General features: G+C 42.1%; 1 protein-coding gene across 1 annotated transcript in view; it reads left to right on the forward strand.

Moving 5' to 3' along the window:
• The window catches only part of CCDC93 (coiled-coil domain containing 93), a 37,510-nt gene that overhangs the window by 10,276 nt on the left and 9,255 nt on the right, over nt 1–17,979 (forward strand). Inside the window, exons 7-16 of the mRNA XM_033163707.1 lie at nt 851–951; nt 3,272–3,308; nt 4,754–4,846; nt 5,685–5,735; nt 7,382–7,468; nt 10,698–10,814; nt 13,604–13,666; nt 14,543–14,616; nt 15,784–15,865; nt 17,189–17,260. Coding sequence (XP_033019598.1) covers nt 851–951; nt 3,272–3,308; nt 4,754–4,846; nt 5,685–5,735; nt 7,382–7,468; nt 10,698–10,814; nt 13,604–13,666; nt 14,543–14,616; nt 15,784–15,865; nt 17,189–17,260 — 777 coding nt within the window. The remainder of the gene's footprint in view (nt 1–850; nt 952–3,271; nt 3,309–4,753; nt 4,847–5,684; nt 5,736–7,381; nt 7,469–10,697; nt 10,815–13,603; nt 13,667–14,542; nt 14,617–15,783; nt 15,866–17,188; nt 17,261–17,979) is intronic.

Genomic DNA, 17,979 nt, shown 5'->3' on the forward strand with positions numbered 1-17,979 from the left:
AAGGAAGGAGGGTAAAAAGCTCTTGACATATCTTCCTCCGGCAGAGTCAACAGAGTAGAGAAGCCAAGTCGTGGAAACAATGATCTCGTTTGTCATTGTATCTCAGGGAGAGTAAACTGCCTTTGTCATTGTGTCTGGAAGAAAGTGTGGAATGTCATCTGAAGGCACTGCTTTTTCCACGAGTTCTTCTTAACAAAGAGTGTCTGGCATTGATGCTTCTCTCTTTTTAACTGTAGCCGTGTACAAGGAACTACTTGGCTGTATTGAAGCATTGCTTTTTAAAAAGGAAGAAAAAAGTATTTCCTTGAACTTAGTTCAGCAACTTTTTTTTTTCTTGCACATTCTTGCCACCACCCCAATTATGTTAAATCGATTTTCCTTTCCTATGTGACTGGCTAAAGTAGCCATAATGAAGAGAGTAGTAATTAAGCATAATTATTCATTAAGAGGCTAGAAGTGGAATGCATGAACACTAACCGCAGTGACTCGGAATTAATCATCTCTTTAATTATGCATGGTACTTTTTTCCCCGTACTTTGTTTAAGATGTTTTGCAGATATGTCTGAGATCAGGTTGAATAAATGCGTATGTTCTGGAGTAGCCATGTTCTTTAAAAAAAGAAAAAAGCCAGGAAAGTGCAAAAGGGAGGGGGAGGGGTGAGTCTAGGTCAGTGAGCAGCCAGTGAAGGATATTTGGTTATGATTGACTGTGTTGTGTTGTATCATGGAGCCACAAAAGCCCCGAGAAGGTCCAGGTAGGAGGTTTCTATGGAGCAAGAAAGTTGACATTGGATTGCTTACTGACCATTTGTAGTTCGACACATGTTGATGCTCATTTTGTTGTTTTTCAGGAAGTTTACAAGCCACAAAGGAAATACCAGCGACGAGCAGGAGCAGAAAAGTTAGTCGACGAGGAGTCTAAAGTTCATGCTACGCTTCTGGAATATGGCAGGTATATCCATTTTGTTAAAGAGCTAAGCAGCTTTTAATCTGTGTTCCAGGGAACCCAGGATTTCTTGGGGGCATCTGAAGGATTCCAATAATGCCAGACAAAAGATCTGAAAGACAGCATGCTGTGACGCTCTCTTCCCTGTAGGCAGATGCAGGATAACCTTAAATGTCTTCTAAGGGCCAACTGAGAAGGGGTGTTATTAGTGTAGCTTTTCTGTTGCTGCTGTTTCTTCCCTCCCCCCCCCCCCAAATTATCAGGCCAGGGGACCCATTCCGGAACCACACAGTGAGAGGTAGGGGAGCTTTTAACCTTTTGCCAGCCATTCTCACTAGCTGCAGTTTGCACCACCAAGCAAAGGCCCCATATGTTTAGATGGAGCCTTCATTGGCCATGGAGGTGCAGGGGCCCTGATCCAGATTGGGAAGCAAATGGCTAAAGCCCTCTATGCTCCATGCTAGGTTCATGATGGGGGTGGTAACCATGTATGCTGTCTTGAGCTTGGAAGAAAGGCAGGATGGTAATGTAATTAATAATGCATTCTGCTCAAGTTCTTGGGGGGGGGGATGTTGCTCCACGACACATTTAAGTGTCAAAAGACTCTGGGTTAGTGGCAGCAGATTTCCATAGCTACTCTCCTGGAATAATCTAAGTGTGTACAGAGCACAAAAGCAATGTGTTGCTTGCCACAAATAACTGGTGAAATGGTTATAATATGAAATGTATTGCCATTTTGGTTCACTAGCTTTTCCACTGCATTTTTTCAGTCATGCAGATGGTTTGCACACTACAATATGCCCAAGTGTGCTTGAAACTGTGGCCAAAGTGTGTCTTCTCCTCCCTATGGCAAGCCAGGTCACTTTTTCAAGTTCTTCATCTTTTTGTTTTCCTATCCCTCCTCTTTAGTATCACTGGTTATTTCTTGTGAGTATTTCCCCTCCTGTGTACGTGTGGTGTGGCTCTCCCCCCCCCCTTTCAGTTGGCTCTTGGCACTTGAATTTGCATCTTTCACGTTAACACGTCTTCCACATTTGGTATTTAACAGCATTGTTAAATTAATGTTCACGGGGACTGTCTTTTTTTTTCTTTGCGCGAAAGTCACAGTTTTCTCTAGGGGCTAAGGAGTGAGAGAGCAGAGTGCATAGGAAAAAAAATCCCAACTTCCACTCTTTTCACATACTACCCACTCCCTGGGAAAATATGTTCCCAGCTGTTGCCTCCCTGATCTGCTGCTCCTTTGATGCCGATATGTAAATATTTTAGAGGACTCCTTTATCACGTGAACCCAGCTGATCTCAGATGGCAGTCATTAAACACAGCAGTATCGTGGAGCCTAGGAGTGATTTTACGTGGCTTTGTTAGTTACAACAAATATAGCCGCCGTTGGTAGACAGTCTACAGAACGTAAGGCTATTCCCCTTTCAAAGCCATCAAAGTTGGTACAGTAGCGACAGTTTAACCCCCATGCCCACTTTTGCCACATTGTGCATGGTGTTCAAACCCTCATATCAGTTCATGCCCTGCCCTGCCCCTCACTTAGCCTTTTTCCTGACCTAAAAAGCTCCAAATGTTGTGAACTTTTCTCCTGGCAGCCCCTTTACCTGCAACTTCCCTTTTTGCTGGGAATAGCTATTGAGGTTTTCAGACTGGGTCCCCTGCACCAGGTCAACCTGGAGATGACTAGGACTGAACCTGGGACCTTATGGCATGCACAGCGTGCCTTCCTCAGTATCCTCTGCTTTATAGCAGCATATTAAAACCTGGTTGCCTGAGTGCAGTGGAACTACTCCCTAGTGGGAAAGTGAAATACAGCTGCAGCAGAAGGAGATGTTTAAACTAGAACTTCAGTGGAAAGGGCATATACGGAGAAAGCAAATAAAGCTAGGGAGGACTGGCAGATTAATGCCTTAAAAGTGAAATGTTCTTGGAATTAAAACGGGCTTTCATTAGCAATTCAGCAACAAGCCTCGGAGCACCACTGTCATCAATGATAAGGCAACCCCCTCCTTTCCCCCTTTCAGCCCCCTTGGAACCTGCTGTACTGCAGAGGTTTAGAATGCACTGGGAAGACTTTGATGATGAATTGCACTGTTGCAACAGGGAAAAAAGGTTTACTTGTTAATGGCAAATAAATTACAAAATGTACGCTCAAAATAAAATGGTGAATATAACTAACCCCAAACTGCTGCTGCGGCTGCTGTTGTTTTTCTAAAAAGCACTGAGAGCTGGTCTTGGCATGTTTGCAAAAGCACATTTTCTGCAGTGAAAGTGAATCCAGCTGCATATTCTGATTTGTTTCCCCCTCCCTTTTTACTTTTTCTAGGAGGTATGGATTCAGCAGACAAGGGAAAATTGAGAAGGTAAGCTTGTTTCTTCATCTGGAATCCCAGCTGAAAAAATATGTGTGTTGGACAAAATACTAGACACCAAAGCAGGTTTTTATATATATATATAAAAGTGTGATGCAGCAGTTGATTATTATTTTTCATAATATTGAAAACCACTTGTTTGCTTGTTCTTTCTAGGCCACACAATCTTACTGTGTTGTGGTTACCGCATAGGAATTGAAATATAGTTATTTTCCACCCTGTTGCTGCTGTATTCAACACATTGTGGGGAGTGGGGAAATATTGCTATAATTTTTCATAATATTTTTCACTGTGGGTTAAATTCAGAGCCAGTTTGACTTTTGTCACTGCCAGTTCCAGACAAAGGGATTTGACATTCTTTAATTTTGTTCGTTTTTATTTTTCGTGTTTGTAATTAGCCCTGCATGCAAGGATCCCAGGGTGGCACACAGTAAACATTAAAGCCATTGCTAACAATAAATAAAACTAAAACAAAAGCAACTCAGCATAATGCAGTTTAGTAATTCACAGGCAACAGAAAACAAACAAACAAACAAAACACCTCTGTTACTGTTATTTTCTTGGAAACTGCTAGCAAGCATGATGCAGCCGAGTGGTTCCCTGCAAAGTAGTTTCGGATTGGCAGACTTTCAGCTCACGCTGTTGGAAAGAAATGTTTCCTAACATTTCAAGCTACACTTTGGTTGGCGGGGGATGTGAGTTAAATTAGTATTAGAGAGTGAAGAGCACTTCACCCAAGAAAGTTGCCAATGAAGTTAATTAAGCCGATGGAGCTTATTTTCCGCTTGCAGAAATGTACATGCATTGCTGTGTTGTAGAAGGCCCCGAATTTCCATGCAGCAAGAGTGACGTTCCTAAAGCTGCATCTCACTCCCTTTTTTGACTTCTACAAAATATGGCCGCAATGCTTCATCATACCTTATTGACCTTGCATGCTTTTAGCCCAAGACTGTCAAATGCTTTTGTTAGAATTTAGCCACTGTGAGGGAGAGAAGGAGGTTAGGAGTCCTGTTCAGGTTACACTATATGCTTCTTCTGGGCTTCATCCGATGCTATGCAAGAGGAGTTCTGCTCATGCAGCAAAACTTCCTCCATCCTCTCAGCTCCTGCACATGACCAAAATCTGCTCTCAAAGTCCTCCAGACCCCTGGAGCAGATTTTGGGGGTGCTGGAGAGGCTGCAGGGGACAGGAGGTGGGAAGTTAAAATTGCACAAGCAGAATGCTGCATAAACGGAATGGCAGTTTTGGATACATGCCTGTGTGTTAATTATTACTGTAGTGTGTTTTTAATGTGTCCGTGAAAGGCTCTCTGGAGCCTTTCCTTAATATATATATTGTTCATTTCCTTTTTTTTTAATCCCCCCCCTCCCCGCCTTGTGATTTTGTAGATGCACCTTTTCCTCTTAATGTTAGACAACATCCTTTTCTTCAATAGGTTGAAGACAAGAAAATGGTGCTGTCTGCTGGGCTTCCATCATCTGGGAAGGCTGATGCCTACAGTGAAGATGACCTCCAAGCTGCAGAAGAGGTGGAATTCACTGATAATTTGTGACAAGCCTCAGTTCAGGGTTACTACTTCCTACTACACGAAACGAAACGAAGCTGGTAGTGTAGAGGTTTTCCCCCACTTCCCTTTTTGTATCTGTAGATTTTGCATTCTCACAACCAATAGGCACTCTTATTTGAAATTGAGTTTGGCGCAGATACATAGTGCTACAAAATGCATGTGGTAGAGCTTTAGTGGCGCACTTGCCTTTCAGTGGATAGCTTTCTTTTATGTATTGCCTTTGCGTCCCGCTGTCCTCTAAACATCTTATGGTGCCTTAAAATGGGATTAACTCTGCATCGAATACAGAAACTCAGTCATTCAAATGTGTGAGTGCTATTGACATCTGGTGCACCACATGTATATAAACTTGGGTATATGCACCTGTTTTCAAATAAAGTAAAGTGTGACTATTCCAAGAAGAATGATGCTGTGAGGGCCTAAAGAAAATGATGTTTTCTTTTGCTTTGTGTTTGCCCAAAGTAGAGGAGCAGAGACTTCAGATTATTACACAGCATTTTGTGTTATGTTTGTTTGTGAATAAACGAGTGAGCAAAAAGAGAGGGGTGTGTGTATATCCATTGCTGTTTTCTTCAGTGGAGGCAATTTATTAAGGAGTCATGTTTGCAGCAGCTCCCAGGCTGCCATCACAATTTTGAGAAGGGGCTTTGTATTAAAAAGGGGAGGGAAAGTGTGTGTATTTGTTTTGTTTTGCTAACCTCCAAGCCTTGTCACATTTTTTCTATTAAAAAAAAATTAAAGCATGTGCTATATGTTTAGAAACAACTGTTCTGATCTCAGCACTTTTATTTTTTATCAGCTTCGTATTAAAACATTGATGACTGAGATGGCTGCAATGGGAACAGAAGAGGTAAGTAGTTCTGTTTGTTAGTCATAGTTTTTTTTGGGGGGGAAATATATTATTTCAACCACTACTCTGGTATTATTAACAGGGTAGCACAGGCCAAAAAAAAAATATCTTTCCACATATCACTCCTACTTGATTTCTGATACCTGAAAATTCCCTTCTTCATGGGGCTATGAATTGAAACTGGAGCGAACTGCAATTCAGTAGAGAAAGAAAGGAAAGGATGCATATTTCTCATTGCCTAGTTGTACTCTGTACCTATCAAGCAAACTCTGCAGTATATACAACTAAAGTTACTCACATCCCTGTTCTTTCCTCCTGCACCTGCAGATTGACTTGAAAGCTATTACAACCCATGAAATGGGGTTAAATGGAGTCAGGCTGCCTGAGGCATTACATTGCAGTGTAAATTGACACAAGGAAAAGACTACTAAGCTTGAAAGGTGGTCTTTTTCAAAAGGTGTTTAGTCTTTGTTGGTTGTGTCCTTGCCTACAAAAAGCACAAGGAGAGTTATCTCTGCTTAGTAAGATATGGACAAGACCTTTGACAACTCAAAGCCTTTTCACTCCTCACTTTGTGAAAAGAAGAAACAAACCAGGAAACTTCCAAAACTCCCAGTTCCCTATTTTGTCCAAACCACGAAACTATGGTTTAACAGCTTCTGAACAAACCAGGCTGTTAAGACATAACTTAATATCTTTGCTGAAGACTTTCTGATTCGTTTGCACACCAGCAGTAAGAGGAAAGTACTTCTTGCACATCTTTTCTGTCTCCCAAGATTGCGAAACCTTTGAAGAGCCTTCTGATTTGGCTAGGTTCTTAAGGAGTCCATTATCCTGTACACAATTTTTTTCTGCTCCCCTACCCCACAGCACACATACCTCAGCAAAGCAAAGGTCTTCGTTCACTCATAGTACTGCTTATCACTTCTATGCACACATGCAAACTTTCTGCTGCTGCTACCTACATTCAGTGACCAGCAGATGTCACTCAAATTCTCTTCCCACCTGGCTCTTGTGCACGGTGCCTCATCTACATAAACAGCCCTTTCTTCCATTCTTGGGATATGAGTCCAAAATGCTCCTTATCTCTCAGGTTAAGAATTTAATTCATTCTGGAGGTCCGTTCTTAACCTGAGGTACCACTTTAGCTAATGGGGCCTCCCGCTGCCACTGTCACATGATTTCTGTTCTCATCCTGAAGCAAAGTTCATAACCTGAGGTACTATTTCTGGGTTAGCGGAGTCTGTAACCTGAAGCATCTGTAACCCGAGGTACCACTGTATACTTTAAGCAAGGAACCTTCATAGGAAAGCAGCAGCAGCAATTCCTGTGCTCTGACTTGATGTAACTGAGCCACTGCTGTGGAAGCCTTGCTAAAGTAGCAAATGTTGTCCTGTTCCCATTCCTGTAGACAGATTTTATGATGAGAAAGAAGGCTTGCTAGCTGATGCCCACTCTTCCAATATCTCCCCACTGCCCTGGCCAGCTCTGCTTGCTTATTCTCCATCCAATCCTTGCTGCTTTCATGGAGGACAGTGGCACTTCTTCATGGTAACAGACATTGCATTTACATCAGTTCAAACTGCCCTGCTTTTTCAAAAAGCTGACTCGTGTGTGCCTTCATAAGACATGTGTTCTACTTTCAGGGCAGACTGACCGCAAGCACTGTAGGGCAGATTGTTGGACTTCAGTCTGATGAGATCAAGCAGATAGTATCTGAATATGCTGAAAAGGTAGGTGATTTTTTAAAAAACTTTTAAGAAAACCATACCTGAGCAATTGCCTATTAAGTCTTCAAATTTCGAAGCTTCAGTTCCTGTTTAAAAATGTAGTTGGTGTGCTGCTTTGTGAAGGCATACAAATCTGTGTTCTCGTCACTAAAAATCAGTTACATTCCTGTGTCTCTGTGCCTTCTAAACAAGTAGCTAAAAGTCACATATGGCTTTGTAGAGGAATAGTTTGTCCCACGTCTTTGTGCGCCATGGAACAGTTTGTGAAGTTTCACAGCTGTGATATAGAGCTATTCGATGTCATACTATGTTGATCAGTCAGGCCAGATGGAGCTATTCTCCCTCTCCTCCCCCCCCCCCCGCCAGGGAGCTGTTTTGGGGGTCCTGCTTACACATGCACACCTAGGCCAGTTGTGAGGGAGCAGAGGAGAATAAACCCCATTGCTCAAGTGTAGGACCTTGCCTGGGCTTCCACTGATGGGGTGCGTTATTTGAATTTCACCCATAGTTGTTGGAGTCAAACTGTGTTTTGTTTGCAAGAAGACAAACCAGTGTGGTGTAGTGGTTAAGAGTGGTAGACTCATAATCTGAGGAACCTGGTTCACGTCTCCTCTCTTCCACATGCAGCTGCTGGGTGACCTTGGGCTAGTCACACTTCTTTGAAGTCTCTCAGCCCCACTCACCTCACAGAGTGTTTGTTGTGGGGGAGGAAGGGAAAGGAGAATGTTAGCCGCTTTGAGACTCCTTAGGGTAGTGATAAAGCGGGATATCAAGTCCAAACTCCTCCTCCTCCTCCTCCTTTTCTTCTTCTTCTTCTTCTTCTTCTTCTTCTTTTCCTTCTCCTTCTCCTCCTCGTCCTCCTCCTCCTCCTGCTCCTCCTCGTCCTCCTGCTCCTGCTCCTGCTCCGCCCATCCTTATTTCTTCCTCTTTATCTATTTCCTCAACCCATTCCTCTTACCTTTCTGCTAGTTATAGGTGTTTTTTTGAAAATCTGGCTTGGTTATTTTGGGCTTTTATAATAGATTTCCTGTCAGTGCACAATGAAGATTGCTTAAAGCTATGGTGTGTGTTTGTGTGCCCTTGAGTTTAGTGGTTACTATAGAGCAGTCACTTAATTACGTCTTAAATTCAGGAAGGTCAGTCTTTCCTGGTTGTACTTGAATCTAAAGATGTGAGTGATGTGTTTGGGAGGAAAAGGAGAAAGGTACACATAGTCTTGCATGAATTGAGAGGGAATTATGCATTTGCAGTGTCTATGCTTAGAATCTGGAACCTGATGCTGAATCAAGAGGCTCATAGGGGAAAGAATATAGTTTTTAACTTTGGTAGCAGTTTTAAAATGTTCAAAGTGCTTTACCATTCTCATCTTGGCTATTTCCCCCGATTTAAATATACTGACAGATTGGGGACTCCTTATGGGATTCTTTTTGACAGTATATAACTAATAAGTTAACAGTGTTGACTTTAACAGTGTTATGGGAATGGAAAGAGTTTCATGCATGGGCATGTTGTTGAAGAGTTGTGAGAGCAAACAAGGGCAGGGGGTCAAGTGCCTTGCACATAAAAGTACCTTACAAATTGCAGAATCACCTGTTCCCGCAAAAATTAAATACTGTAGTATTTTTTTCCATTTTGGAAATAAATGTCCACCCTGAGATCTTCCGATGAAGGGTGGTATATAAGTTTTTAAAAAATAAAATTAAAATGCTTGAAAAGCTTATTTTTCTGAAATAGAGATAACTTCATTTCTATTTTCTGGCACCTCATGGATCTGTTACTTTTTCTCTTCAGTTGACAAATGAATGGCAGGTTTAAAAGAACTTAGGTGGGTGTTCGTAGCAACTGCTGAATGTTTTAATTAACAAATTTAAAAACAAAAGCTACAATTTTGCCAAGTGAATTCCTGGGTTTTGCCATCCATCTGTGAATGCAATTTTGTAGCATGCAAGAGAACTTTCAACTAAATGTTTATGATCTGAAGATAACAGAATGTGTCGGCTCTCACTTAAAACTGCTACACGTCTAGTGTGGTTTTGAAAATAAATTACTTTAGTAGAAACCTTTTGGACTTCAATTTCAAGCAAGAGCCAAGAAGCTTCAGTTGTGTTATGACATATGTCTTCCATAGCCCTACTTGCTATACCTCATGTTTCAGTTCGTAAATAGCACAAATAGATGATATTGTTCAAAACTTTGTTTTAACAGGTCAGATGTTATATCCTTCTTTCAACAGAATGTTTTTTATGAGTACAAAGGGAAAATAAATCACGGAGCAGTGGCTTGCAGCAAAAACTGCAAAAAAAAAGTTATTTTTAAATGGATAACTGTTGTATTTTATTGACTGGACTTAACCATCCGTGTGTCCTTTCCCTTTACCTTTTACCTTACCACACTGCTCTAGACTCCAGGTGAAGGAGCATTACAGAAATAAAAATAATCTTGATCAAAATGATCTTGATTGCTGCCTTCCACGTTTGTTGTATTTTTCTGTGAACATAGAACACAGAATGAAGTAGCAGCTAAATACAGTAATTAAATTCTAGTCAATTTGTGTGTGCGGGGAGAATTAGTCTTGCAGCACAGTCTATCTGTGTTTACTTTGAAGTCAGTCTAGTGGCAGTCAGTGGCAGGGGAGATTCCCAATGCCGGGCAAATACTGCTCCCAGTTACGAAGAGGGTGAGAGACAGCGAGGTAGAAAAATTGGCATGGTGCTCGGCGTCGGTATGCCAGGTGAGCAGTGGCTACTACAGAGTCAGCCCCATTGATTTCAATGGGACTTAAGTACACTTAACATTGCAGTCCAGTCCTGGGAAGTTGGTGCTGAAATTCAAAGTAATGCTGTGAATTCTCACCCCATCCCCATATAATGATGTGCTGTTGAATTTTAGCAGTATTATCCATCTGCCCTTTGCTCCCAGCACCATATCTCTTTCTAGGATGGAGGAAATGTGTTGAGTCAGTCTTGCGGGTCAAAGTGAAACATGCCCAGTTCCCCTCACATTTCTGCCTTCAGAGGAGCTCTGCCAAGTTCCACACTTGCCTTGCTTACTCCCTGTAATGCAGGACATGCAAGCATCCAGACGCTCTGCACACTTGTATGAGGCTGTCCAGTGGTTTATGGAGCAGTCTTAATGCACAAATAATAGGCAAGTAATGATTCCTGTGCATCTGACAAAGTGCTGAGGGGGTATTCCATTCATTGTGTCCTCTCCCCACCCCATCTTTTTCTAGCAATCAGAACTTTCTGCAGAGGAGCGTCCAGAGAGACTTGGAGCTGCCCAGCAGCACAGAAGGAAGGTGGCGTCTTTAAACAAACAGATCTTACAGAAAACCAAACAGCTGGATGAAGTATGTGGGTGTTGTTGTTGTTGTTGTTGTTGTTGTTGTTCCCTTGTTTTGAGGGTTTGTAAACCACTTTGCCACTCTGCACTCATGGAGATTATAACTTCAACATCCATTTAGGAAAATTATAATATGAGAAACCTGGGTCTTAACAAGCATTGGTTAAGTGGATTTATGCACCCTTTTTTGCACATAAGTTGTAGGGTTTATAGGATGCGGGTGGCGCTGTGGTCTAAACCACTGAGCCTAGGGCTTGGCTGATCAGAAGGTTGGCGGTTCAAATCCCCACGATGGGGTGAGCTCCCATTGCTCAGTCCCTGCTCCTGCCAACCTAGCAGTTCAAAAGCACGTCAAAGTGCAAGTAGATAAATAGGTATCGCTCCGGCGGGAAGGTAAACGGTGTTTCCGTGCGCTGCTCTAGTTTGCCAGAAGCAGCTTAGTCATGCTGGCCACATGACCCGGAAGCTGTCTGCGGAGAAACGGCAGCTCCCTCAGCCAGTAAAGCGAGATGAGCGCCGCAACCCCAGAATCATCCGTGACTGGACTTAATGGTCAGGGGTCCCTTTACCTTTGTAGGGTTTGTACATAAGTTTGCACACTTTCCTTGATTGCCTCTGTGGAAGCAACAGGTGCTTACTGGCTGCCAGCAATTCCAAATTAAAGCTGTGAGCTGTGTTTATGTACAGGCAAAGGCAGCATTTAAATTCCCCACTGTCTGAATACTAAATGTTGAGGTCAGACAAGCCCCTTCCTTGTTGAACTTCCTAGTCTTACTAGGGATTCTTTATTCCAGCAGGTTTTTTAATTGAATTGAGATATTATAGTTTTAACTCATTCTAGACTTACTGTATTGTACTGGATCTCCTGCACACTGCTCAGAGACAACTGTGATTAAGTGTACTATAAATTGCTTAAATAAATAAACAGTTGGCATTTGAAGTTGCACAGAATTGCATGGTTAACAGAATCTTTCAAAGGAGCTGTGATTCTTTTTCCTTTTCCTTTTCCAAATGCTGGAAGGTCCTCAAATCATAGAATCAAAAGAGTTGGAAGGGGGACCCTCAGGATCCTCTAGTCCAACCCCCTGCAATGCAGGAATATGCAGCTGTCCCATATGGGGATTGAACCTGAGACTTTGGTGGCACCATGCTCTTACCAACTGAGCTATCCAGTCCTTGGCTCCTGTAAACATTACATTGGTGCTCACTTGGCTGCTGCTAAAATTATTGTTTTGCCTATCAAAATCTTTACAGATTCGCTGATTTAATTGCCTTCTGTTCCGTTCTATCTGCCATTCCTTCCCACCCCCATTTGTACTTTAAGGAAGCCAAATGGAATACAGTTTCCTAGAATCAACCCGGTTTTTCTAATATACGTGTTCTCCTGAGTTATATTTCCTGATGCTTTTCCAATATTTGTACATCACGTCGGTAAATTTTATTTAAAGATGAACTGCAGTGTCAGCTACGATCCAGTAAAGGCTCCCACCAGAGAAGGGTGTGGGGATGATTTTCACTTGATTTCTACCAACTGTCCTAAGTGCCACCTTCCATATTGCGGGCAAGAGTCTCCTGAAGCCCAGAACAGTTTTTGGAGGGCACAGGCCTGTTTGCAGGAAGTGAAAGCCACCAAAAAAGGCCTCTCTCATGCACAAATTTCCTTCAGTGGAGCATTCTGTAAATAGAGTTCCTCCCACAGTATAATTCATCTGTTGTTGTTCTAAATCCAGATGTTTTGATCCAAAGGAAAGGGTATCCTGGAACTGCTACATTCCATTCTTGTTCAGCTGATAACTGTAAGCTGTCCAGAGAACTTTGTTGCTATATACATAAATACATGGGTGTAAACTTTATCTCTCACACATTACTTGCTTCTAAAACCTTCCAGACTCTCAAAGTGGAAATCTACTTTAAGTTTAGACCTCGGGAGAATCAGTGCCTTTTGTTTTTTCTTTCTGTCCTTGGATAAGCAGCTGAAGGAATCTATAGGAGACACTCCGCAATAATATACTGCAAGAGAAAATGGTTTAAATTATTGCCCTGTTCACGCTTAATGCTGAAACAGGAAACATTTCACCCATCTTGGAAGCACTGGCCCCTGACACCTTGTGGACATCAACCCTGCCTTATTTCTTCCAAATTTTCCTGTGTTGAGTGGGGGAAGTCTGAATGGAGCTTCTACCCATGTTTGCTTGAAACCTCCATGTGATCAGAAACTCTTACAAAGCCCTGCACTGTAGGGAAGAAAGAAGGACAGGAATAAATTTGCCAGTGCAGGGACAAGCAAAGACCCTCAAAGGTGCACAAAATTAAGATTGATTCAGCCCAACATGTTTAGGTTTAAAGAATTTGCCTGGGGCATTGTGAAACAAATGTTATCCACCTGCTGCATTGCTAATTGATTCCTCGGGACATAAAACGTGAATCTGGGAAGCGGGCATGAAATGTTTTTGGTAAAGAGGTTGTAAAATACTGTCCTTTTTATTATGAATAGCTAAAGTTCACCACGCAGTGTATATGGTTTTCATAGACCTATTTCTCATGTGGGGTGTTCCATAAGCAAAAGCCTCATTTCTGAGGTTTTTGACTGTTGCTTTGATCAATTTTATTTACAATCCTGCCTGAGCAATGCTTCAGCATATATTAGAGGAACCATTAAGTATAATTCCAGCATGTTTCTTGATGTGTATGTTTGTATATGCATGCCATTGTTAGGGAATGTTGCTGCCTTTGATTAAAATATCAGATTGGTGATCACTTAACTTGACTTCCCCCGTGTTCTTCTTTTGAAAACAGTTGCAGGCAAAATGTGCTGACCTGCAAGCAGGATGTAGTGAGGCTAAGAAGAAATTAAATGAGGTAAGCTCATTCTTCCCTTTGTCCTCCCCTCTGCTACTTAGACTGGTCTCTGTCAACTCTGTGTTGGCCAGCTGCAAAAGAGGACAAGGCCTCTACACCTTTAATTGCTGTGTAGAAGAGAATTTCGGGATGTAATGCAAGCTACACCTGCTGAAATTCTGCTCAGTTGCATAGGGGCCCTGTCACCTTCATCTGACCACCTAGACCAAAACAAACTGGGATAATTGTAACAATGTGCACCCACACCTATGCAAATAAGAGTAAGAGGCAGCCTGGAACACCACAGTTTCCATTGTTGCTTGTTAGGGAAGGTTCTGCTACGTTAGTTAAAGCTGCCTTCTGCCGGTTATCCAGATCCATCCCATACAAGCATAATGCCATATTGACTTTCGTCTTGTAATGATACTGCAGCAAGAAATAGGAAAGACGAAAGAAACTTGTGCACAAATTGTACCAGTGTTTTATCTCTTGCAAAAAAGGGGGGGGGGAGACCTTAACAAATGCTGTACAAGTTGGCATGAGAGAGAACCATGCGCTGTCTTGTTAGGCAACTGTGCAATCCAGTACTCACCTCTGTAGGCAGCTGGAGGAGACGGCACTGGTACAGCAGAACTGTACCGAGTCTAGGCTCACATCTCAACACTAATGCCAAGGGTTACATCCACTTGTGACGGTCAAGGCCCCTGTGAGCTACTCCTGGTGCCTTTTTAAGAAAAATTGGTCGTGCTATATGAGAAGAAACTGGTAGAGCTTGCCAGAGTTTTAAATAGACCCCTATCAATCTTAGAGGGCTCTGCTTAAAGCTTTGTTTTTGGGTTAAATTGGTTTTTATTACATTTTTTTCACACCATGTGTTGAATAATTCAAATCCTTTAGGTTAAGACTCACAGTGAAAAATTGGACAAGGAGCTGGCAGCCTTAGAAACAGTGGAATCCCAAGCAGATTCAAAGTATGTGTCTAGTTCCTCTCCATCCTTCCCTATCCCCTATCCCCTGTGCAATGAATTGTGTTGATTGTCCCCATTGGTGGTGGTAATGGTGGGGTTTTTGTATCTACTCCAGCCTGTAGTTTATATCGTGTGTGTGTGTGCATGCACATGTATTCTAGTCCAAATGTTTCCTTTCATGGCAGAATGTTATTTATGCGGGAAACTCTGCCAGCCTTCCTCAGCTTGATTACCCTGTATGGTTTTGGCTACAACTCTAATCAGCCCAAGCCAACAAGACTGATAGTCAGTGCTGGTTGAAGTCTCACGTTAATTCTTGACATGGTACAGTCACTGCAAAATGAAGGTTAAACATCATTTTCAAATTAAGACTCGCATTGATTTACAAGGATTAGGGGCTGGGAATAACATCTGGCATTTCTTGAGTGTTCAAAAACAGCACCAAAAAGGTTATTTTAAGGATTACGGTTTGCTCACTGAGCCTTAAAATAACCTTATTAAGGAAAGACAGCGTATTTTCTTCGTATTTTCTTACAGATGGGAGACTTAGCAGCACAGTCCTGTGCAGGTCTACTTGGAAGTAAACCTCATTAGGTTCAATAGGCCTTACTCCCAGCAAAGTACTGGAAGGGAGAGGAGCAAGTAGCAATGCTTGCACCGACAGAACAATCTCCTTAGTTAAACACTGAAATCCACCTGTGTGTTTTATGGTTTTATTGTACTGGCTTTTATGTAGATTCTGTAATGACCTGGAATTTTTCATTATGAAGAGCAGTATAAAAACGTTTCTGCCTTTTTAAATCAGTGGGTCTTAAGTAATGTTTAAGTTTGATTGAATCCTGTCCATTGTATCCTTCCATGAAAATGGTATATATTCAAACTGGAAGACCCTAAGATATGCCAGTCTCTCTTTTTTTCCTTCAAAATTAACCCATGAGAAACAGGTGCACTCTATTGGATAATGGAGGCATCCAAACTGTGAGCAGCAGTACAGGAGAAACATTTCTTCTGTGAGATTCTACCTTTCTATTTTATTCAGCTCTGTTGCTGCCCTAAATTGCTTCTTTCAGATATTTTGTTTTCCCCACCCCCCTAATGCTTCATTTTTCTTATAATAAATGTCTCTAAATGCTCAAGAATAAATAATGTGTTGTTGTTGCTTTAATTTAGTGTATTGCAGAAGCTTCGGGCACTGGTGGCAATGAATGAGGACCTCAAAAGCCAAGAGCAAGAATTTAGAGCACATTGCAGAGTAAGTTTTTTTAGATGCTTCATTCCAAGTCAGTGCCTGCACACAATTCCTTTTAAGGATCCAAATTGAGGATCCATCATCCAGGTGTACTCCTGTGCTTCTTTGTATATGCAGCAGAATACATGTAAGGACCACATTTACTAATTCCTGTTGCTTAGGAATGTTTTTGCAACACAGTAACTGGAAAAAGCTACTTTCATGTGGTTAGGGGCTCTGTGTCAACATGGGGACCAGAGGTGTAGCTGGGGGGGGGCAGGACGCACTAAACACCACATCACAGGAGGGGGGCCCACACTTACCACGGGGCCTGGCCTGCAGGGCACCGAAGCCACATGTCTCTCCTGGGAGTGCCGCAGTGGCTCGGATGCCTGCAGGCCCCCTGGTGCCCAAAACGGCAGCATGGGGCTGGCTTCCACCGCCTCTCCTCAGGCTCAGCCGCCCTACAGCTGAGGCCTCAGCTTATTCCACCCCCAGGCGCAGGGCGCATTTGCCTTGATCGCATGGCTAGTTTCCATACCACAGTTCCCAGGTGGGCATGTGCAGTGGGAACCTATTAACAGCGCAGTGTCTTAACACTAACATCTGTTAAGATTACTCTGTGGGGCCACCACCCCCTAGGTGCCAGGGTAATGTAATCCTTTTGATGCTGGGTGTTTTTGAACACTCAAGAAATGCCAGATGTTATTCCCAGCCCCTAATCCTTGAAAATCAATGCAAGTTGGCAGATGTATTTGCTAAATGGGCTTAAACCATAATCAGTGGTTTTTGCGAGGTACCTTGAAAAAAATGGTCAATATCAGGAGTTATAAAATGTGTAAATTGTATGAGAAAGGAGGAAAGAAATGGAACGGGGCAAGAATACAAATTGCATTTAAAACCCCTCCAACTTAATAATTTGGGGTGGCTATTTTCATTATGGGATGCAATGTGCTCAGTGTTGCTTCTGAAAAAGCCATTTCAAAATGGTTAGGGGCAGAAGGGCTTGTGCAAGATGCTGTAGTCATGGTGGTGCTTGTATTTTGATTTTAAAAAAACCTCGAACTTATTCCCTTGCCCTTCTGACTTGGGTTCATTTGCATAAGAGTCAGACTGTGTGGTTTCCCTCTTCTCCCCCCCCCACCCCGACAATAGAGTGCGCTACTTTACATAATGAAGAACATTCGCCTCCTCTGGAGCCCTAAGCACAAAATGCCTATACGTTTTGGGGCTCTTTCTGATGCATATTTTAAGAAAAGAAAACACAGTCTCTGGCTTCTGTTTCCATAAAGAGCGCACGTTGATTGCTAATGAAAAGAAACAATTATTATTTTCTTGCTGTTCTAGGAAGAGATGGCACGCCTCCAGCAAAACATTGAAAGTTTGAAAACAGAAGCAGCTGAAAATGGAGAGGAGAAGGTAAACAGAAAATATTTAAGCATTCTTACTGAACAGTCCTTTGAAATCATCTTCCTATATATTTAAGAATTTTAAAATGCTTGCGGTCCCTTTGCTCCATTTAGAAGCGTTTGCCCTCATTTGCAATGCTGCCTGAATTTTTTGTATTGCCAGTCTGCTACTTAAAAGTGCTAATGTGTGTATGTGTTTGTGTCTTTTGATATGAATCACTTTCTCTGGTTACTTAAAATGAACACTTCATTTCACTTTAACCAAACTTTATATATTTGAACTCATGTCTTTCTTATCAAAGGCAATTTCTTATACACAAGAATTGGGACTTAGAACACTGGAACACAGTCAGCTCTCAAAAGTGTGCGTATTTTTTGGAGCGGGGTAGTTTGTTCCTTTAAGTACACTGAATAGCAAACCTGATTCTGTTTGCCTGCGTATTTTAATAAAAGAAACATCAGGACACATGGTGGACATTTAACAGTGGATGTGGCATGCGGGTGTTTTCCATTAGAGGACCTCTAAATGGTTGCCCAATTCAAAAGTACATGAGGCTTGAGTTTGGACTCCACCTTCAAGAAGATTGCTCAATTCAAATGATTATTGAAACCTTGCAGTCCATCCTCTCTTCCAGAAAACTTCTCTTTTGTTTTGCACTAATTATAGTTGGTTGTAATGTCCAAATCAAACTGCAGAGTGCTTGCACTCCAAGAAAAATCCACTTCAGA

The sequence above is a fragment of the Lacerta agilis genome, chromosome 1 (assembly GCF_009819535.1).
Source record: "Lacerta agilis isolate rLacAgi1 chromosome 1, rLacAgi1.pri, whole genome shotgun sequence".
NCBI classification, from domain to species: Eukaryota; Metazoa; Chordata; class Lepidosauria; order Squamata; family Lacertidae; genus Lacerta; species Lacerta agilis.